Genomic DNA, 23,036 nt, shown 5'->3' with positions numbered 1-23,036 from the left:
GAGAAGAAAAATATTTGACTTTGCAGTCAGTAAATAATTTAAGTTAAAGTATTAGGATTTAAAAAAGTAAAAGAAATAAGAATGTAGATTCTTGTCCCAAAGGAATGTTTTTTGATTTTTTGATTTTATCCATCCATCCTCCAACAGACAGATGAAATGCAGTGGCCAGGTGAAACACAAGAAGTGCCCTCATCCATTTGCAGTCAACCCTGTCGCGCTGGCCAGCGCAAGAAAATTGTGAAAGGAATACCGTGCTGTTGGCACTGTGAGAATTGTGACGGCTACCAGTACCAGGCAGACACTTACACATGCAAGATGTGTCGCTTCGACCTTCGGCCCAATGACAACCACACCGGCTGCATTCCCATTCCTATCGTCAAGCTGGAGTGGAGCTCTCCGTGGGCCGTCATCCCCGTCTTGATCGCCGTCCTGGGCATCATGGCAACCGTGTTTGTGGTTGTTACCTTTGTGCGCTACAACGACACACCCATTGTCAAGGCGTTGGGTCGAGAACTGAGCTACGTGCTTCTGACTGGTATCTTCTTGTGCTATGCCACAACGTTCCTCATGATCTCCGCTCCTGATGTGTTTATATGTTCACTGCGCAGGATCTTTCTTGGCCTGGGTATGAGTATCAGCTATGCAGCCCTGCTCACTAAGACAAATCGTATCTACAGAATTTTTGAGCAAGGCAAGATGTCAGTCAGTGCCCCTCGCTTCATTTCCCCGGCCTCACAGTTAGTCATCACGTTCAGCCTGATTTCAGTGCAACTCCTCGGGGTGTGTATCTGGTTTGGCGTCGACCCCTCGCAAGCCATCATCGACTACGAAGACCAACGCACGGCCAATCCCGATATGGCCCGCGGAGTTTTAAAGTGCGACATATCGGACCTTTCTCTCATCTGTCTGTTGGGATACAGCATGCTCTTAATGGTCACCTGCACGGTTTACGCCATCAAGACCAGAGGGGTTCCGGAGACGTTTAACGAGGCCAAACCCATCGGCTTCACCATGTACACCACTTGCATAGTATGGCTTGCCTTTATCCCCATCTTCTTTGGGACGTCACAATCGGCAGAAAAGGTAAATAAATATTATTTGACTCGCACGTGTTAGAAGTCAATATTCCACTTGAGTTATTTTATTTCCTGTGTGCAACCTTGTAACGAAAATGGCCACTTGACTATTGTTTGTTGTATTTGACTATGCATCACGATGATGATCCAGCATTTCTTTCCGCAGAGATTACGCTTGTGAGGTTAATTCTTGGAATCTGTGTTTGTGTGAGAGAATATAGAAGAAGAAACTAGAATTATGATAGCTGCCTAATCATATGGTCATTCGACGTGATGTTCTATCGGGGTAGAAAGTTCTCTTGATAGTGGCATTTCAAAAGACTTCCATATTCACCAAGCTTGTGAGGAAAAACGTCCAGCCAAAACGCAGATAAGGTCCACCAAAAATAAAATCATTGTTGTGACTGTAGATTGAAGAGCTACCTTGGAATATTGTGCAACCAGAGTCCATCATACAGAAAACATGTTTTACCTTGTGACAAAAGAAAGCCATTCTTGAACAAAGTGTGAAAATGCTCACTTTCTACCTGTGCATGGAGCAAATCAACAATCATATCGACACGTCAGGGAAAATTGACGGCTGCAGGAAGTGGACAATGGTCTCCATTCCGCTCACTGTGACTCTGGTCTGTACTGTGTTGTGACTTTACCCCGGGCAATGTGTGATCTTCTCTGGAGATTACAAGAGTGCCATTCCGCCGCGAAGGAATGTTGATGGAACACGATGACCCATCACATCCACTCTGTATTGACATCTTACCTGGTAGACATCGACTGGCCCACTCTACATTTTATGTATCATATTCACAGAACCACAACATCAGCTACACAAAAACAAGAAAAAAGTAACTGTATATCATATTAACACCTCCCTATTTGACATTTGTGTGATGATGCATTACTGCTCTGACACACACAAAAAATCATTCATCAAAAAAAAAGAAAAAAAATCAGATATTGACTAAGTCCTTCTCGGCAGGAGTTGGCGTAATCCTGCAGCAGTTTGACACATTGGCAAGTCGTCATCTTTGTCCCAAAGGAATGTCATTGTTCACTATATTTTTGGCACTGGTTTAAATGCAAATGTGTCAAAAGTGCTAGATGTATCGTGAGTACTCAAAACATTCAGGACTCATATTGGTATCGGTCTGAAAAGAAGAGGTATCAAATAACCCTAGTATGAGGATAATAAATATTATTGCACAAGCTTACATGCCACTGAATACATTTAGTGTCACCTGAAAAACCTATAGACAAACAAAATGAAACAAGGATTTCTACCACCACAATACAACAGGCTTTGTCACTTGAGGCAACACATTCCAAACATTTTTGAAGATATAAATAAAATTCACACTATGGAAAATGATGCCAACCTTTTGCTGATGCTTTGGTATTTCACAAGCATTCATTACATTTGCTTTGGTGTACCTGACTTAGTGTACAACTTCATTTTTCAAACCCTCTGCAAACTCAGCATTTACCCATCTCATCAGAATTAAAGAAAAACAAAAACCCTGAAAAAAAAAAAAAAAACACTTGTTCTGAGCAACGGGAAGATGTTTGTCTGTGCTCCGTTTTGTAGCCTGTAGCCATGTTTCTGACTCCCAGCTGTGAGCTACAGCTGTCACTGGCCAAAAGCCTTCATGCTGTGGTCTAAAGCCTCAAGGCAAAAATAAAAGAGCAGCCTGCACTGACGTCCATAACAAGGCATTCTTTTAGTTGGTTTACATTATAATATATGCTTTTATTTAGTGTACAGTATAAAAAAAATAATTTAAAAAACACTGAGAAATACTGATTGACGGAGCAATGACTCCTGTGGTTTGTATTTTGGGTTCACTCTTTGACAATTTTTTGACAGACCAGTGAAGCTATGACAAGCTGCAAATGTACTCATTCAATCAACACCAACGCCGATGGATAGGTCACATCCTCAACATGTCATCATGCCTCAACAAATAATACTTTACTAATATTCTGTCTCTTCTATAATGCAGATGTACATCCAGACCACAACCTTGACCATCTCTGTTAGCCTCAGTGCATCCGTCTCTCTGGGTATGCTTTACATGCCCAAGGTCTACGTGGTTCTCTTTCATCCGGAGCAGAACGTACCAAAGCGCAAGCGCAGCCTGAAGGCTGTGGTCACCGCAGCCACCATGTCCAACAAGTTCAACCCAAAAGGTGGTCTGAGGCCCAATGGGGAGGCAAAGTCAGAACTCTGCGAAAGTCTGGAAACACAAGGTTGGTCTTGCTCACCCACATGTAGTAAGCGGTTGTGACAGCTTTGAATGTCCGATGATGACATACAAGGAAGTCTACAAATAATGAATGGCTCTTATCTTGTACTTTCAAGTATTATCAAATACCCACCTCATGCACACAGTACCGTTTGAATGCACTTGTTTATATGAAATACAGTGAAAAGAGTCTAATTTTTTTTTCTCATAAAATTTGTGCATTCCATTTACTTTAATTATGGAAATACTATAATAGATTGTTGCAATCTTAATAAGAATGAAATAGAATTTTTCTTCATCTGCAGCAAAATTAAGCAGGCTCTCACTCATCCGTGTGTTGCTACTCCACAAAGCGTGATGGAACTAATCTTTTTAAATATGTTTTTTTTGTGTGTGTGTGTAATCCTGCAAACAAATCAGCAAATCAGTGGAAGAGCGTAACAAGAAAAGCAGGAGGTGACTTGTCTGTTCCACCGGGTTGATTCAAAATCTTTCACCTCGGGTACACAAAAAGGTTCTATTCTTCATAACTCCAGTAAAACCGCCAATTGCCAATCAGGGGGAGTGACGGGGAGCCCACACTGGTCTGATTTTGAAAGGGATGAAAGAGCCTAGTAGTGTTGCAAAAGGATCTTTTTTTTCAATCACCAAGATAAAGGCGGTCGACATGTGAGGAGAAGGATTAAATCAAGCAGCCGTGCATGATTACTCCAAGTCCTGATCTGATTCACAGACAAACTCAACTGTATGAAATACTCAAAAGCATTCGCCCACACGTACATCTATCTTGGGTGTATGCCTTTTTTTGCAACCTCAGAATGCAGTATAGCAAATCTGTGTACATGCTGACTCTCACACGCTTCCTTGAATGGGATAAGCTGACAAGTGTTCTGTGTGTCTGTGTCAGACTATGTTGAGGGAAGGGAGCCTTGTGAGGGACCTTAAGCTCTCAGGTAACCACTGGATGCTCCTCCTCGTGACCACTTTTTTGTATCTTTACGTTAATGCTGACATTCACCATCACTGTGTGCACACCAGCAAAAAAAAAAAAAAAAAGCACAAGGAACAATAATCGTGACTGCTTACTTGATCAGTGCACACCGACAACTTGGATGACAAAATTGGTATGCGGTGCTTCCAAACGAAAGCAACACAGTGTTAAAGACAGATGGCTCCAATTCTTCCTGGACCATCTATTTTTTATCTAGGCCTCACAGCCTATAAATATTCAAATAATATTCATTTATCTATGCTCTGGTTGGAGGAAAGGTTTGGAATGAAGTGACTACAACTCTATACCGTGTGCCGCTGACGCTGGAAGCATTACATCGCCTTGTCTGTGGTACCACTGGCCTGATGCTGGTACTCAGCTATTTTCTGACTAGATTCATCACATCTGACATTCAATCCGCTGCACGGACTGATTGGTATAGTGATTACCACCACCGTGCATGTTCACTGTTTGATTGTGACACACGGAACGTATTTTCTATCAGTCTTACAAGTTTGACTCACAGGTCATATATGATTGCATGAACAGCAACAGCATAACAAAGAGTGTTCCTACTATCAAACATGAATGATGACGTTTACAGTGCCAAGAGGTATTACATGCATACTTATCAACAGCTAATTCACTTTATATTCTTGCACATTTTGCACAATGCCTGGAGTAAATAGGTTTTTGCAACATGGAATATATATATATATATATATATATATATATATATATACATTTCTTGGTTCTCAGTCATTGTAAAGTGCATTGTATGCCACAAAGTTATCCATAATAAGAGGATAATTAAATCCAAGCAACCGCTTTTGAAATCCTTATTTTTACTGTAGCACAGCAACATTTTTGAAATCCAGCAAAATGGTTGATGGAAAGGGGGGGGGCGGGGGAACTGTTTTTTTGCCCTAATTTTATTAAGTCATAAATAGAACTCATCAATCAGGACATGTGTTCCCAAGATTTCCGTTTAATGCCAATTTCCACATCAATCAGTGAGCATTTTTAACCATGTTTATTCTTGTTGTTGCACCCCCCTCCCCTGCAGTGTTGGCCTCCAAGCAGACATATATAAGCTACAGTAACCATGCCATCTAAGAGGCAGCCGAGTGTGAGCCCAAGGAGAGATACTAGAAGATCTGCTGCCGCACAGACGAAAGCTGGGATTGAAAGGATGTCATATTTTTTTAGATAATAAACACCACTTCTATCAGACATGAGTCGAATGCAAGCAAGAGATGAGGGATGAGAAGTCGGGAACCGTTCATTTCCCCCTTCCCTGAGACACATAATGTTGGGTTGTGATGTTTCCAGGCACAGGATGAATGCGCCACCTCAAACCAACACTTTATTTGCTTTCAAAAGTCAATAGCACACATTTCAGGCATCTCCTCGGCTGAGCCATTCGACTCACTCAAACAATAAAAACCTAGGTGGTGGGGGATGAACTAAATCTTGATGGAGTTGCTACTCGTCAAACTGTACACTGCCTTACAAGAGTTTGTGAACTAACCATATCTGGTGACAGTCAAAAAGAAATCGCTCGGTCATTCCGATTTATTTGTGTTTTCTATCAGTGTTTCATAATTCTGTGTTCAACATCGCCATCAATTTTAGGGGCAAACCTAATGTACAGTCCCAGAGCATGCTTGTGGGCGCATCACGTGTACTGTGCTGTGTTGTCAATGGAATGCGATGTGTCATGATTGTCATTAACAGTAGCGACCATTAGCCAACCTCTGAAAAAGGAGCCCAACAACACAGAAGTTGATTTGTTTAGCTCAATGAAGATATGGAGTCTACTTTAAAAATGTCAAATTAAATGGCCCTTATTTAATTAATCTTTTGTTTTTATGGAATATATTTGGGATCCCTCCCCCCCCCCCCTTCCACAGGATTTTGGAAGCTGTTATTGATGGTTACAAAATTAAGGCTCATCATGTATTCTAGCATCCATTCCCTTCATTTTGTGCACTGACCTTTCATCTTTCATGGACCGCTCATGGTGTCGTATGCTTTGCGTAACGTCTGAGTGCATTCTGTTCAAACACTACGAAAGAACTCAGTGTACAAAATCGAAATGTGTAAACTCCACTTCTGTCGTCTGTCTCTCTAATTCTCCTTCCGTATTCCTCGTGAAAAGAGCAACTCTTGAATTTGTCACAATACTTATCCTCAGCCATGCAGAATACGTATGTTGCATGTCGAAAAATGTAAGTCATGTGAACAACTTGATATTCAGGTCTGATGTCCCGGAAAGTAATTGTTGAAGAGAATTATAACACACCAACGGATTGGGTTTTATTAAAAATTCTTGCAGCTCTCAGCTAGAACAAAGGTTTTAAGATATTGCTGCTTTGGCATTTTTTTCCATTATTTGGATAAAGTATTGTTTGTGGGAAAAGTGTTTGTGATAATGAATACACTTAACGGCTTTTTTTGTCACAATATTGCTTTTATTTTTCTAAAACATTGTATGTGGAACAAAATTAAAAAAATGTTAAGTGCTGAGTGAAACTACTGTAAGTGGCAAGTAAATGTATGTTTACAAATGGTTTCATCATGTTTGCTTTATGTATGGAAATTATTTAAAAAAAAGGGAAACAAAAATAAATACAGTGCCTGGATATTTATGAATTATCTATAGAAAAAAATACAGATGTGTAGAGCATGTTCATTTTTATACGAGATGTTTCTAATAAAAGCACACTTTTTGTAATAATGTGTTTTACTTTATCTTCACTATTTTATGAATAGTTTTGTTGTTGTTGTTGTTTTGCAGCTATGATATTGACTAGAATACAAAACTGCGGTTTGGTAGCTGCAAGCAAAAATATGGACAACTGAAATTGGAAAAAAAAAAAGAGTTCAATAGATAATACAATTTCATACATGCTAGGTATGCATAGATGGCGAATTCAATTCAAGACATCATTGGACGTACGTAGCACTATACATTTACTGTAGTCTCTTTTTATCCAGGGGGGACTTCCCATTGGGAAGTGTTCAGTTTCACAACAGCATGTGACATAATGAACATATGGAAAGTCAAATTAAAATACAAACATGCACAGTGCCATCGTTCCCTGTAGCGTTTGGTAAAGCAGCTCTCCAGAAAAAAAAATGCCATCACCAGCAACTGATTAACTCGTCATGGGTCACTTTGAGTGCCAAAATAATGACAGCCATCATACGAAAACCTCCTCTTCCCCGTGCCCTCTCGTAACCGCTTTCCATAGTGATGCATCTATTAGAAATAATTATGCAATCATTTGTCATCAGATGTGATAAATTAAAGCAATTACAAGCTGCCTCCATTAATACTAAGCAGCGTTTTAAAGCCACAGAAGGTCTCCCTCGGGCAGTACACGGAGACAAATATTGAGCTTGGGTATAATGAAGGATGAAAAAAGTTCATAGAAAACATACATGCTTTGTATTGACTTCTAATCAAACAGACCCTGTAAAGTGAGTTTAAATATGCAGCAATATTCAACATCACTTATGAGCCTGTCCAACCTGACTTCTACTGACTCACACCTTGAACTGGTCACCAGATAGTCACAGGGTACATATACCAAATAGAGATGGATTTTTTTATAAATCCCCCCCAAAGAATTTTTAAAAAATCATAGGAATCTGGGAAAAAAATGCCCCACAAAATACCTGAACGTCAATTATCTGGCTTACCACAAAGTATGATTCATTTTTGGTGTTTTCTGGTTGGATTCCGCTAAGGTTGCCTTTTTTTTTTTTTTTTTTTTTTTTTTTTTTCACCAATTTGGCGTGTAAGCTTGTATGGTGGCTTAAACAATTATCAGGCCTTTTCAAAGATCCTGTGGTTTTCACTAGGAATACTCAATATTGCCTCCATTAAGTGTATAATTATAACATCCAAATCCCTGTTGTGCAAATAATTAAATACTGTTCAAAAGAACATTTAGGGAATACAAGAAAATCCAAGGTTCTCTCCATTTGAAATATCACTTTAATAATTTCACACTCCATCTTAAACCAAGCGTGTTTGTTGTTTTTTTTCCTCATGAGGAAAGCATTCAATGTAGCGTGAGGTTTTAGTTTCTCTGTGAGGACACCAGCAGGATGCTGGGCGGGCTGACTTCACCTTTGCTCCACTGCGCCGCCTCATAAAATATGGTGTGCGGAACGAATGAGGTCACAAGCACACTATGGCTGCCCTGCAGTGGTCAAACACTTTTGGGTCATCTTCTTTTTGTCATTCCTTCAACGTTAGTCTCAACTTTTCTGAACTCCGAATGGAAGAACATAAAATCTTGTGTGTTTCCATTTAAAGAGAAGACATCGGAGGGTTACCTGTGTATCACGTAGTTCAAGACTGAAGTGTCTTCATGTCTATGCCAAGTGTGTCATTGACAGAATATCTAATTTAGTAACAGAATGGTCTTTCAAGACTGCAGTGTGGGCTTTTAGTGCAGTTGGGTAAATTACAAAAGGCAAGTGGACAGGTATATGTGACAGGCATTGATAACTGATGAGTCACATCCCTTACATATGGCCGTCCGTGACGTTGAACCTGTTATGCGATCCTCTCACACGGAGACTGATGGCTGATGTGAAAGGTTACTCAAGTGGTTCTTGCAGGGATAACCCCCCCCCCCCCCCCTCCCCCGTGTGTCAGTTTATTTGAACTGAAGCATCTGTCTAAACTTCTTTATAAAGGCTAAAAGGTCTTGTGTCTCACAGGGTGACACTCACTATTTCAGCATTACTTTTGGAGACGACTTTACTGCCGTACTTGGCAACAAGTGGAGGGCTTTATGAGCACGCTCCATCAAACAATCAAACGCATCACCGTGCATACACAAGTCGGATTACTGAAACACAACTTGGCTCATAAACTGTCTGACAAACTTTTAAATTACTCAGGCATAAAACCCATTATGCATAACAGCAGCCCTTTTCTGGACATTAAATAATTGTAACAGAATTCTTGACAGCACAATGGAACCAGTTGATAGGATGTACTGGATTATGAATGTTTGATCACTTAAAAACGACAGAACCACCGCACAGAATATATATTTGTCTGGGCGTTTGCTTTTGAAATGCGGATAGTATAATTTTAGTGTGCAAAGAAGACACAGTAGGTTTGCATTACTGCTCAAATCGACATTGCCAGACCACCAAAGATAAAAATTTGATCATATTGGAGCACAGCAGTATTGCACATGACAAACATGCCCTGATAAATGCAGAAGGTTTATTTTGGCAATTAACTGTCAAAAATCAATGCTTGTGAACAATTGATGATTTGTCTCCATTCTCCCCTGTCTGTGTTTTTATAAATCCAACATCCTAATTGACAAAACAGAAGCTTTGACCCCTTCAACGATGATTTGTAATTGCATCTGTAATGACAAACCGAAAACAGACGCAGCAATATAAACAGCTCTGATCCATGGGGTCAAGTGCTCATGTTGACAGCAGTATTGTCATCAGTGATGGACTGTCAATCAAAAATGGCCAGACAGGAAGGCCCAAAATTTAAAGCGGCTATTTTTAAATACGAATGGCGGCGTACGCAGTCTCGCTTTCCTGCCTTCTTTGGGCCGTGATTACGACTGGATATGCACAGCTGTTTTGTATATTTAAGTACCGGTATGTATCACATGTTTTTTTGTTTCTTGGTCACTCTGTTGTATTTGCACGTGCATGCGGCTGTTGCTACCTTGGTACGGCTCCTGATTTAGGACAGTCATGATGTTGTGCCATTACTCGTCACATGTTCGCTACCCAGCTTCAACCTGCTGCCCTTCAGTCACTATTTACATGTTACGTTTGTTGTGCAGTCCATAGGTCTCCTGCCCCCCCTCCCCTGAATAATTTAGCCCAACAGCCATTCCTATAAAAACCCCATCTATATTAATGAGCCACCTCCGAGCATTCGGATCATTGAATGATGGTTGCGTTCCCGCCCGTCATGTTGGAGTTGTCAGTGAAGGCAAGGCAGTTGTATTTGTACAGCACATTTCATACACAAAGCAACTTAATGTGTTTCACAAGCAAAGACGCAATATTTATAAGCATTTAAAAACATAATAATCGGAAGCAAAGCAGAGACAACAAAAGCTTAGCCAAATTACTAAAGGAACCAAAACTTTACTAACATTTAAAGAATTATAATAGTAAAGAAGTAAAAATAGGTTTCTAAAATATATATTTTTAAATTATACCTTATATTGTACTATATAATTATATGATTATATTACATAATAATATTGAATTATATAATTAATAATGGAGACAAAAGGGAAAATGGGTGTGTTTCAAAGTAAAATTCAGAAACTCAGACACAGATGCACACATACATACTAACTTCCCCATTCTACTTGAGACATCCTTCATCTGTCATCCGTTTCCTCCAGCTGGAATCGAAATCCATTCATGCAGACATTGGTTCTGTGAAATGTTGCTTTTGTCAGATCTCAAATAGGTTTGCTGCATACCAAGTCATGTATATTTTATTTGCGTTATGTTAGGTTACGGATTCTAGTTATTGATCTGACTCCAAATTGCGATCAACACTTAACACATAAATTGCTATGTCCTAATCCACACACTGGCGCACCTAACAATTTTGCGAGTTCGTTCTGTCAAAGAGAAGACCAGTAGATCAATTAGACCAAATTTACCAATTATTTATTCCTGACAAAGCGCACTAATACAGGCCTGGGTCCCGGGTCCCTCACACTAAAACTCGTGCGTTTTTGTGACCACCAAAAGACGACACATTCTTCCGGGTTGCCCAGTTTTAAAGAAACACAATATGAATATTAAAGCATGCAAAATATTGTGAGATGATTGGTGGATGGCCATCTCCTCCCCGTCCAGGTGTCGCTGAGGTCAGGCGGTTGGGTTTTCCCCTCGATGCCCAGTCCCATAGATGTGCTGTTGTTCTCCTTTCTCACCGACCTTGAGATTATCTCGTCCGGTACTCCCTGTCTGGGCCTATACACAACACTTCCAAGAAAACAAGTTCATGCAGTTTGCCTGCACATTCCTCGGCCCCCACCAATCCACACGAGCACTTCAATACTAGATATTAATATGATTATAAGTTTAACACAACCTTAAAAAATATGTTTGCAAACTCCCAAAAACACATTTTCCTTTATTCCCTCTCATGACCTCATTTATGAGGTCATCACCTGTTACCCTAGCAAACAGCTACCAGCGCGCTGTCGATCCTTCCTTCCCCCCGCTGCTCATGTTGAGTCACCAGGGCATATTGGCCCATCGGTGGCAACGGGCCAACGGTTTTCTCGATCAACCGGACAGTGAGTGACCTAATACATGGAATACAACAACAATCGCATAAAATCATAACTGTAGTAAAAATAGCCACAGCAACAAGCACAGACATGATGAGGCCTTTCCAGCTTCCGAACGTTTTCATCCAATCAGACCAAATATCGGTGTGTAGGCCTGAATGATCTTTCATCTTTTTGTTCAGTGTCCTTAGTCCTTCCAACGCCTGGATTAGTCGGCCTCCTCGTGCCGTGTTGTTTGGGATGAAAGTACAACATGCATCACCAAACATTCCACATACACCATGTTCCTTAGCCAATAGCATGTCCAACGCAATTCTGTTTTGGAACGCCATTAACGACGTTGCAGCCAATTGTTCATGAACTGCGGCAAATGATTCAGCTGTATAATTACCCAGTCGTTGGACATTGTAATGAAAGTCATTAGTACGGTCTACATTTTTATTGGGGGTGATCCATAGGAAGATACTTTCGAATCCCGAGGACACTTGATTAACGAGTTTATACTTATCTGGCACACCCCTGGACACTCCTATAGTGTCAATATATGTTGGATCGTCGTCGCTCAACCACGGGGCAAAACGTCTCTTTTGGCTCGCTTCAGGAGCCCCGCCAGTGGGGACTCCAGGTCCCAATTGAGATTCTGTATTTCAATGGGGACAACCACCACAGGCATTATCAAAGACACGAGGGCACAGATACCTGATGCGTTCTTTGGCAAGCGATCCTATAATTTGTCATCACCACACCACAACCAGATGTCACTGGTTTTCCTCTGCTCCTTCCATCACTGCTGGGTGAATTCTGGCATGTCCTGTTAAAGCTTGAAAACAAGTGAATTTGGAAAAAAACTTTGTATATCACAATTACAAATTGAAACCTACTCACCCATTTCTATTTTACCACTCCCCCTTTGACACATTCACCCAATGTGTCATTACGTATCAAAAGGAACCTGCAAAGCGTCCCCTCTCATCACCACTCTCATTGTAGCCAGGCCCGCGGAACCTCTAGCTCCCATCTGGGCCCCGGGACCATCACCCCAAGTCCTTGAAACTTGACTGTCCACCACACACTCGGCAACACAAACAAAAATCATCGCACTCCTGTCAGTGAGCTTATAGCCCTGCTGACAGCGGACATTTGTACACACAAAAACAAAAACAGACATCAAGTATCAAAACAAAAACAGTCATAAAATGAATCCTGGCGCCCGCGGATCATGTCCTGAAAACCACGTCATCAACAAGTTCATCATAAAAACCAAAAGGGCAAGGGTTAACATATTCTTGTAAATCCAACACAAACTTTCCACGAACGCAATCGACAACCTGCAAGAATGAAAACAAGTTACGCAAGCAACGCGCAATCCGCTCCTTGGCTGGTGGCTGGTGCTGCAAAAAAAATCAAGTCACACAGAAAAACAAAGCAGAGCGTGCTATTGTCGCAAACACGTTCAAGCGTCAAACAATTGGTCACTGTCCACCTAGTCCATCACCCCGTCGGGTGAGCTCAAAGTCGTCACACGTCAAATCGTCCAAAGTCTTGCTGTTCGATACTAGTTCTGTCTTGTCTGACCATATCACTGAAATGGGCCTTCTCCATCACACCGTTTTGTTGTCGATGGTGCCCCTGATTGATCATTGAGCCATGGTTCCGGTCAGAACTCATCACTTACCAGTTCCAGACCCTCCAGTCTGTACCACCCCTTCAGGTGAGAGGAATTTTATCCTCAATTGCAAACACATCACCCCAACTTCAGACCTCTCTGGCCAATCATACTGCGCACACACACTCAAAGTTAGTATGTTAGTGTGCAGGCAAACATTGACTCCTAATAGTAACTCTTCACATTTGGACATAGTTGTCAACATGACCTATTGTAAAATCTCCAATTCAATTTTCCATAAACTCGCCCATCAGATTCATCGCAAATTGTCATATATGTCTATCTGGGGGGGCCGACTGTGGGACCCGCGTGTCAGGGGAGCCTCCATAACCTCAGATTGCTCCTACAAACTCGGTCTCTATTACTTATCCTAATTAAATTCAATAAAGATGGGTCCGACTATTCCCTCTGGATTTTTACGTCATCATTTGGCTCTCCCCCTTTTTCCTGTTGTCTAGCTCAAATATGTTTCTCAGTCTGCTTCACTTTATTGCCCCTCTTGGCGAGTCTCACTCCCCCCTCTCAAATTTTCCACTTTAAAATTCACGCCCAATTTTACAAAATTCTTTCTATATTTTTATCAATTTTCTGACCAATTCAACACGTTCCAAATTTAAACATAATCTTGTGGCTTTCCCCGAATTTTTATTCAGCCTCTTCGCCTTCACACGCAATTTCTACGGAAATTAATAATTCTAGTTATTATTGTTAATCATCCGTGGCCCTCGTAAGGACAAGCCGCACCAGTAATGGATGGATGGATGGATTGTTAATCCTAACCCCAAATGCCTATCATAAATTGCCATTTAAATCAATTGTCGCAAGGGTCATGTCAATGTATTCGTTATTTAAAGCCCTACTGTATTCTTTTTTTTTAATTAAGTAGTGCCCTTTATTACTATTTTGCTGACTATCCAGAATTCCAACTTTCTTATGGCCCCTCACCCCTTCAAGCTGAAATATGCATCCTATAAATCAGTCGCAGTTGATGTGTAATTAAATTCTGTTGCTTTGATAAAGGTCAATTAAGTTTAGCAATTCAGCCTTCTGTTGCCCGAATCCAAATTTTCACTGGTCCAATTATAAAATTTCATTATTTCAGTTAGATTAATTATGTATTCGAAATGCTAAGTTACATATAGAAATGTATGATTCAAATTATTTAATTTCTATTGATCAATGTCCACTTTGCAAAGTTTCTGATCACGCTGTCGTATAATTTGTCAGTGCATCTTCACTGACCATATCTATGTATTTTGTTTTTTATCCCCGTTTCAGTGTCAATAAGCAGCCTTATTATTCCCTCTTTTATCAAAACTCCTCAGTTATGTCTGCCCCAGCACCCAAACACACTTCCATCCCTTTTGTCCCATACTCCACCAACTTTGTAATGCTTCAGCAGTCTTTAGCAATGTGTCCAGTTTGACTTCATGTGACTCGTGCAAGTCTTTAGCAGCCTCTCCTCTTAGATTCTCATGATGATGATTCAGGGCTGGACCGTCCGCCATTCTCAAATGCATCCATCTTGTCTTTGTTCTTTCAGTCTATTTTTTTGATCTGCGACTGTGTGTATTCCACCAACTGTATGGTTCTTGTCCTGTGAAGAGCCGTGCTTGCCCCCTTCAAGCATGATAATAGTTCCTGTTGTTCTCCCAAAGGTCAAAGGTGTCTCATGACCAGGGACAGTCCTCTGTTGATTTTGAGGCAGCCAGTAGAGTACAAGGACTCAGTTCAGGACTTGTGCCATGCGCTAGGGCAGAACACACTGGACACAAATTTCACAAAACTATCTTCGTGTTATCAGTCTTCATGTGTAGTATTTGTTCCTTACACCCCAAATCTTCCTATTAACATTTTGTATCCTATCAGTTGCGCACACTCATCATCTTACTATCAAGCCGCCCTTATCAAATGTTTTTGTTTTTTTTGAGTAATCCATCCACCCTACCCATTAACACGGCTAAAATCCTCGTTCCAGTGTTTATCATCAAATAAAGTTCCGAAATCCTTTATAATAAACTGTAATGTAATTTAACAATCTACCAACATGGTTGTATATGCGGTGAGTGTTATTGTTCAATCTATAGGTCATACAGCGCCTGTGTTCCAACTATGACACTCCTCCTTGGTTTACCATCTCATAAATTATTGTTGTCAGCAGCGCTAAATGATAGTGCTTGAAAGTGAATGTCTTATCGCCCAATTTAAAACACATGCCGCATTTGAGCGAGTATTTATTCATTTATTTGCCATCCTCATGTTAGCTGGCATGTGTCAGAATTAAAATGTAATTTTGCTTTTAATTTTAAGTCTTTCAAAATTGCTATATCCTTACTGCACCGAGATAAACTGTTAAATATATCTTTAAAAACAAACAAAAACAATCTATGCTCCTGTTAGCCTGCAATTGTCCAGATCAAAAATGTTATTTTCTTTTAATTGTCTTTCTTTTGAACCTCTAAATCGCTCATGTTGCTAACTTAACCTAACCTTAAAGAAAGGACAAACAGGTTACTCCCAATAGCTCCTCATTATTTACGAGTTAGCCCCCCCCTTTCTTGAACATTCTCTGATCCATGCAGTCTTCCTCCTCACACGCCTGCACCCACACAGGGTGTGCACATAAACGCACACACCGAGCGCGCACACAATCGCACGTACACACACACACACGCATCCACACGCACGCACGCACGCACGCACGCACACACGCACAATCCATCTCTCATGTAGCTTCTTTGCCACTTTCTATCGGTCAATACCATTCACAATTTGCGCTTCCACATCAGCATATACATTCCTTCAATCTCACTGCTTCAAACATTCACTGAGAAACTCACACTGTCCCTGCCCCGCCCGGGCCATAGCACCCCCCGTGCGAGGAGGGGGTCGCGGCATCAATGTTGACTGGTTACAGGCTGGCCATTTCCTGCAACAATCATGATGCCGGCCCACCGCCCGCACGAGCATAGCACAGGCCCACGCGCACAGCCCAGACCCGCGACTACGCGCGAGTGCAGGCACGCTCATCAGTCTCAACTTCTCAAAGGGCAGGCCAACTTTGCTGTTGCGCCCTTCATCATGTTCACATTCGACATCTTTCAATGTCTTCTACACAACATTTGTTGTCTCTTATTCTCATCCTATCAAGCCACCGTTCTAGTAACTTTCTGCCACACACGTCTTATTTTCTCTATTGCACACACGCCCTATTTTCTCTACTGCCACACCTTGCTCATCTTAGTTTCTCTAACCAACTTAAACACACCATTGTACACTTCTCAATTTCCCTATTATCGCTCAAAAGCCTCCTAAACATTCTCCATTACTGATTTCTTCCATAGAACACACATCTCACTCACACACACTGATATACACACCCACTCATGAGGATCCTCTGCGCGCACACACACTCTCCCCCCAATTTGGTTCATTTTGGATATTTTAGCGGTCTGATCTCTCACAGGAGGAACTGTTACCACCGGATATTTTTTGAGGAGGCCTCACTTCCCCTCGGGGATCTCTTTATTAACCCCAGCTATTTGAATACGATCGTCACCGCACCCTTGTCCGCCACGACGAAGCACTAGGTCCCTGACCTATCCTTAGTACGCGTAAGTCCCTGACTTTACCGTACACGTTACACACGTAAGTTCCAAACTTATTCACCGTATGTATCTTAACATCATGCACACCTTATTTGATCTGAACGACAGTCTCCTCTTAAATTTCCTCTTTCAATTTGCAGCATTTTGACTTATAGTAACAGGTATTCTGCTTACCTTATCGGTGATGAGGAGACGTCGTACCAGCTCAACGTTGTGCGCTTATTCCAAACGGTTCGCCGACCGGGAGACAGTGTCCCTGACACTGTCCGGTGTCTTGGCTAAAGACCACGAGTTGTCAATTACCCTTCTCTTGACATCACGTCCGCGGTCACCAAGAAATTGTTAGGTTACGGATTCTAGTTATTGATCTGACTCCAAATTGCGATCAACACTTAACACATAAATTGCTATGTCCTAATCCACACACTGGCGCACCTAACAATTTTGCGAGTTCGTTCTGTCAAAGAGAAGACCAGTAGATCAATTAGACCAAATTTACCAATTATTTATTCCTGACAAAGCGCACTAATACAGGCCTGGGTCCCGGGTCCCTCACACTAAAACTCGTGCGTTTTTGTGACCACCAAAAGACGACACATTCTTCCGGGTTGCCCAGTTTTAAAGAAACACAATATGAATATTAAAGCATGCAAAATATTGTGAGATGATTGGTGGATGGCCATCTCCTCCCCGTCCAGGTGTCGCTGAGGTCAGGCGGTTGGGTTTTCCCCTCGATGCCCAGTCCCATAGATGTGCTGTTGTTCTCCTTTCTCACCGACCTTGAGATTATCTCGTCCGGTACTCCCTGTCTGGGCCTATACACAACACTTCCAAGAAAACAAGTTCATGCAGTTTGCCTGCACATTCCTCGGCCCCCACCAATCCACACGAGCACTTCAATACTAGATATTAATATGATTATAAGTTTAACACAACCTTAAAAAATATGTTTGCAAACTCCCAAAAACACATTTTCCTTTAGTTAGCATTAAAAGGCTATCCATTTTTTTATCGCTCATATAAGCGGCAACTCATTATCTGTGTATTTGATCAAAATGGATTTGTCAGTGTATATTCTGCACTTTGTTTAATTCCGCATACTGCATTTTGCATAGTGACATTTTTATGATGTATCACCGTCAAATAATGGCATGGTAAGACGCCACCGGAGCACTGAAATCAGTTATTGATCGTTAGTAGTTGATGAAAAGCTGTGAGATGAAAATGTCAGCGCTGTGCAGAATTACAAAATGCCATTAAAGGTACAGTAAATACAAAAGGTCAAGGGGGTTGAAGGCCAAAATCTGTACTTTGCTCCTGGCTGACTTTTTGGAACATATTTGTCGTCTTATCAAAAAGTGATTTTCTCTTGATTGGCATCATTTGTTCCTTGTTATGTAATTTGAATTCCCAGTTCCCATCTACAGTATGTGTAAGCTATTTTGGGTGTCTTTATCAGAGGTTTTTGAAAATCGTAACCCTCTCCACAGGATTTACTAATGGGAGAGAGGAAGAAATATTATTATGATGCTTCCTATGTGTTATTTTTTTTGTCCAAGAAAATAAAGCACAATCAAGTGTACAATGGGGACAATGTGCATAGCCCAACCAGAAAAGTATGTTATATAGTACATTTTACATTTGGCCTTTAACTGTTTATTTTCCTTTATGAAGTTCTATCTTATTTCCACACTTTTGTTATGGATTCAGAACAACTCTCTGACACAAAAGAGTGACTTGATTGTTTAATTTCACTCTTCATTAGTGACCAGGCACTCAATATATTAGTGTCCAAGACATTAAAGTCAATTTTCCATATATGCAATTGAAAGTGATATCTAAACAACTTATGAAAACACGATAAATTACGTGTTTTTGCGAAAACTCATAACACTGTCAACAATCGGGCAGACTTTCATCATTTTATCTGACTAAACCAAATGCAAACCACAAAATAGAATTCTTCTATTTGAAATGATGATTTACAATAAAAATGTTCATCTCATCCAGTCAGTGATTAACTGCGACATAAATGATGTAAAATATTAATGCTTTTACGACATCACAAGCTTTGTGAAATAAAACTGTTTTATTTTATATTTAGCATTAAAATCTGAGAGAGATGTCAATTTTAGTTGAACGATTTTAAAACATTGCACGTTAGTGTTGGCTCGTGAGTGAACGATGGATTCAAAAGAACTAATCTTTTCAGTGAACGAGAGTGACCGAATCACTTCCTAAAGTGATTCGTTCATCTTTCAGTTCATATGACTTCAACCACTAAGTGTCGGTAATGCCCATTGAAGCTGGTGCCACCTCGCCGTAAAACAAAACGAAGAAGAAAACGACGTAACTTCCTGTTCACGAACGAGTCGTGAATTGCATTTCCCGTTGACCAACGAACGAATCTGTGAGTGAACGAATCAGTGAGTGAGTGATTTGCATTTCCAGTTCATCGCGAGAACGGATCAGTGAGGGAACGAATCCTGGCTTTCCCGTTCGCGAACGAGTCAATGGGTCAACTACCTTCATTCCCGTGCATCAACGGATCAGTCAGTGAACGTGTTGCGTCTCCCCCTGGCGTGAACTATGTTAGCCAGAATGTAGATTTACGATTTGCAAAGGAAAGAAAGAACCACTCAATGAAACACCACTTCTTTTATACGCGTTTTCTCCAAGCCAACGGCTAACTTTATTGCATGAAGGGATGTGCCGTTATGCAACAACGGGGAGATTATTCTTCTCTTTGGGTAATCTTGATTTTATAACACTTGTAGTAGTTTTTGAATGACGTGCATGCATATATACGCCTAAATATTTTATCCAATATATCTACTGTTCACATTGAATTGCTGGTTTGAAATTTACTATTAATATTATTATTATTATTATTATTTTCAAATAAACATTTATGTTAAAACTTGTCTGGTGTTTTATTCCTTGTTTTTGTATTCGCCAATTAAAACATAAAAATCAGACATTTGGTTAACTGCTTTATATGACAATATGTGACGGTACACCTCATGGACACTTCAATCGGTACACTACATGAGGTTAAAAAAAAGAAGAAGAATGAATAAATAAATAAATAAATAAATAAATAAAGGGTTAATTGCACAATAAAAGCATATTAAGGAATATTTTCACATCTGGGATCGAACCATGTTAACACCGAGCAAGAGGCCATGACATTAACCAGTCGGCTGTTTCGGCCTGGCAGACTGCTGTCTTCTGCACCGTTTTGTACTAGTGATGTGCATTCCAGTTAAGTGAACTGAATCTTTAGATTAGATTCCAACATGTTTTCCAAGAGTCCCTCGTTAAGCGCAGATGCGTGAAAACTTTTAGCTTCTTTCACGGTCAAAAGGAGCTAAAAGTTTTCACGCACCTGCACTTAACGAGGGAATCAAACGTACACTCCATTAGGTACACCGCCATTTTCAAGTGTACCTAATAACAGGCCACTTTATTAGGGAAATATCATGGTCAAAGGTCACAGGTGTCAAGCTCTAGTCCTCGAGGCCGCGTTCCAATATGTTTTCCAAGAGTCCCTCGTTAAGCGCAGGTGCGTGAAAACTTTTAGCTTCTTTCACGGTCAAAAGGAGCTAAAAGTTTTCACGCACCTGCACTTAACGAGGGAATCAAACGGACACTCCATTAGGTACACCGCCATTTTCAAGTGTACCTAATAGCAGACCACTTTATTAGGGAAATATCATGGTCAAAGGTCACAGGTGTCAAGCTCTAGTCCTCGAGGCCGCGTTCCAATATGTTTTCCAAGTGACCCTCGTTAAGCGCAGGTGCGTGAAAAGTTTTTGGTCACTTTCACGTTCGGAAGGAGCTAAAACTTTTCACGCAGGTGCACTTAACGAGGGAATCACATGGACACTCCATTAGGTACACCGCCATTTTCAAGTGTACCTAATAACAGGCCACTTTATTAGGGAAATATCATAGTCAAAGGTCACAGGTGTCAAACTCTAGTCCTTGGAGCTGCAAACATGTTTTCCAAGATAATAAAGTGGCCTGTTATTAGGTACACTTGAAATGTACCTCTACCTCTAAATGTAGCTCTAACCCTAACTCCAGCCCTAACCATAAGCTTTAGAGAGGTGTATGGTTATATGGGGTAGCGGACAAGCAACTGTGTTGCAAATTTTCTATGACAAAATATTTCAGGTCCCAATGGGATTTGAACCCAGGTCACTGGGGTGAGAGTCCAGAGCACTAATCACTACACTATGGAACCCTCACTTGCATTACACAGAATATATATGGTTTTATCGAGAAGCTAACAAGCAAATAGTTAAAACGGTTATATGGGGGAGCACACGAGCAACTGTGTTGCAAATGTTTCTATGATAAAAGATTTTGTGTCTCACTGGGATTTGAACCCAGGTCGCTGGGAAGAGAGTCCGGAGCACTAACCACTACACTATGGAACCCTCACTCACATTTAATGGAATATATATGGTTTTATGGAGCAGCTAACAAGCAAATCATAATTGTTATATGGGGCAGCACACAAGCAACTGTGTTGCAAATTTTTCTATTATAAAATGTCGTAGGCTTCACTGGGATTTGAACCAGGTTCGCTGGGGTGAGAGCCCAGAGCACTAACCACTACGCTATGGAACCCTCTCTCACATTGCATGAAATATATACGGGTTTATGGATCAGCAATTTTCAAGTGTACCGAAAAACTGGCCTCTATTAGGGAAATATTGTGGTCAAAGGTCAGGTGTCAAGCTCTAGTCCTTGGGGCCTGCATTAACGAGGGAATCTTGGAAAACATGTTGGAATGCGGCCCTGAGGACTAGAGCTTGACACCTGTGACCTTTGACCATGATATTTCCCTAATAAAGTGTGTACCTAATGGAGAGTCCGTGTGATTCCCTCGTTAAGTACACCTTTGTGAAAGGTTTTAGCTCCTGCAGAACGTGAAAATGACCAAAAACTTTTCACGCAGGTGGACTTAACGAGGGAATCTTGGAAAACATGTTAGAATGTGGCCCCGAGGACTAGAGCTTGACACCTGTGACCTTTGACCATGATATTTCCCTAATAAAGAGGCTCAGGGTATCTACATAGCATAATCAATATTTCGATCAATAGTCAGGATCAATCCATAGATTTTGTCCTCGGAGCAATATAAAGTGTGCACTAATGAAACCTGTAATGTATTTTTAATCTCTCTTTTTAATTGCTCTTGTGTTGTGAAAGTTATGAAAAGGTAGATATGCCTCTGAGCTGTGTGCCTATCATGACACTAAGCTAATTTCCATTTCATTGCCTCGGCTGAAAACACTGCACATGCCAATATGGCCGCCACATAGGCATAGATCTAGTTTGTACTTCAAGTGCGAGGAAGCGGACGAGGGGCCAGCGCGGAGGCGTCGGGCCAGGCTTGCAGCCAACCCAGCTCGCCCAGCCGTACCTTCCATTCTCCTGGCGTATGTTCGTTCGCGGGACGACAAGATGGGTTGCGTTCGCCTGATCGGATCCACGAACCGGACAGTGCGTCCCTGCTGTGTGCTCGTGTTCACAGTGGCCTGGTTGACTGTCATCTTTCCGGACTCTGCTGTGCATCGGGAGCGGCTAGCGTGCTACCACTCTTATTGTTCATTGATGTTGACTTCTTGTTTTATTTTTCCTGTGTTGTTTACTTGTATGTGCGTTGTGAACTCTGTCTTGTCACCCTGGGATAGTGAGAAACGTAATTTCGATCTCTTTGTGTGTCTTGACATGCGGAGGAATTGACAATAAAGGAGACTTTGACTTTGACTTTGAAAAGTGATTCTATGCCTGTAACAATAACGGCACATCCCGTAAATACATGCAACAGTCTTTTGATTGTACCTTATGGCGCCAGGAAATATCAGCGGTCAATTCTGGAACTAACAGACTGTGACAACGATTGTACAAAGGGCTGTTTTGAGTGGACTGGAGTGCCCATTTTCGGTCTGTTCAATCTGGAGTCCGTTAAATTGAATTTCCACTCTGTGTATGTTTGGTGGGTCCTGACCTAGGTTTGAACTGGATGTTGCAATCCACTGTAATCCAATGTTGGCATTGAGAAAAAGATGGAATTCAGTAGCATGTATTGACTTTATTTGTCTTGCCT

General features: G+C 41.1%; 1 protein-coding gene across 2 annotated transcripts in view; it reads left to right on the top strand.

The window, feature by feature from the left end:
- Positions 1 to 7,044, top strand: part of LOC148402164 (metabotropic glutamate receptor 4-like) — a 93,097-nt gene extending 86,053 nt beyond the window's left edge. The window contains exons 9-12 of one of the 2 annotated variants that reach the window (XM_088368773.1): positions 148 to 1,083; positions 3,077 to 3,323; positions 4,227 to 4,272; positions 5,377 to 7,044. In XM_088368773.1, coding sequence (XP_088224899.1) covers positions 148 to 1,083; positions 3,077 to 3,323; positions 4,227 to 4,264 — 1,221 coding nt within the window. In that variant the 3' untranslated portion in view covers positions 4,265 to 4,272; positions 5,377 to 7,044. The remainder of the gene's footprint in view (positions 1 to 147; positions 1,084 to 3,076; positions 3,324 to 4,226; positions 4,273 to 5,376) is intronic. The other variant, XM_088368772.1, reaches the window with a different exon arrangement.
- The last annotated feature ends 15,992 nt before the right edge of the window (positions 7,045 to 23,036 follow it).

The sequence above is a fragment of the Syngnathus floridae genome, chromosome 2 (genome assembly GCF_059516105.1).
Source record: "Syngnathus floridae isolate MCC-2025c chromosome 2, RoL_Sflo_1.0, whole genome shotgun sequence".
Taxonomy (NCBI): Eukaryota; Metazoa; Chordata; class Actinopteri; order Syngnathiformes; family Syngnathidae; genus Syngnathus; species Syngnathus floridae.
This window is presented reverse-complemented; position numbering and strand designations above follow the sequence as displayed.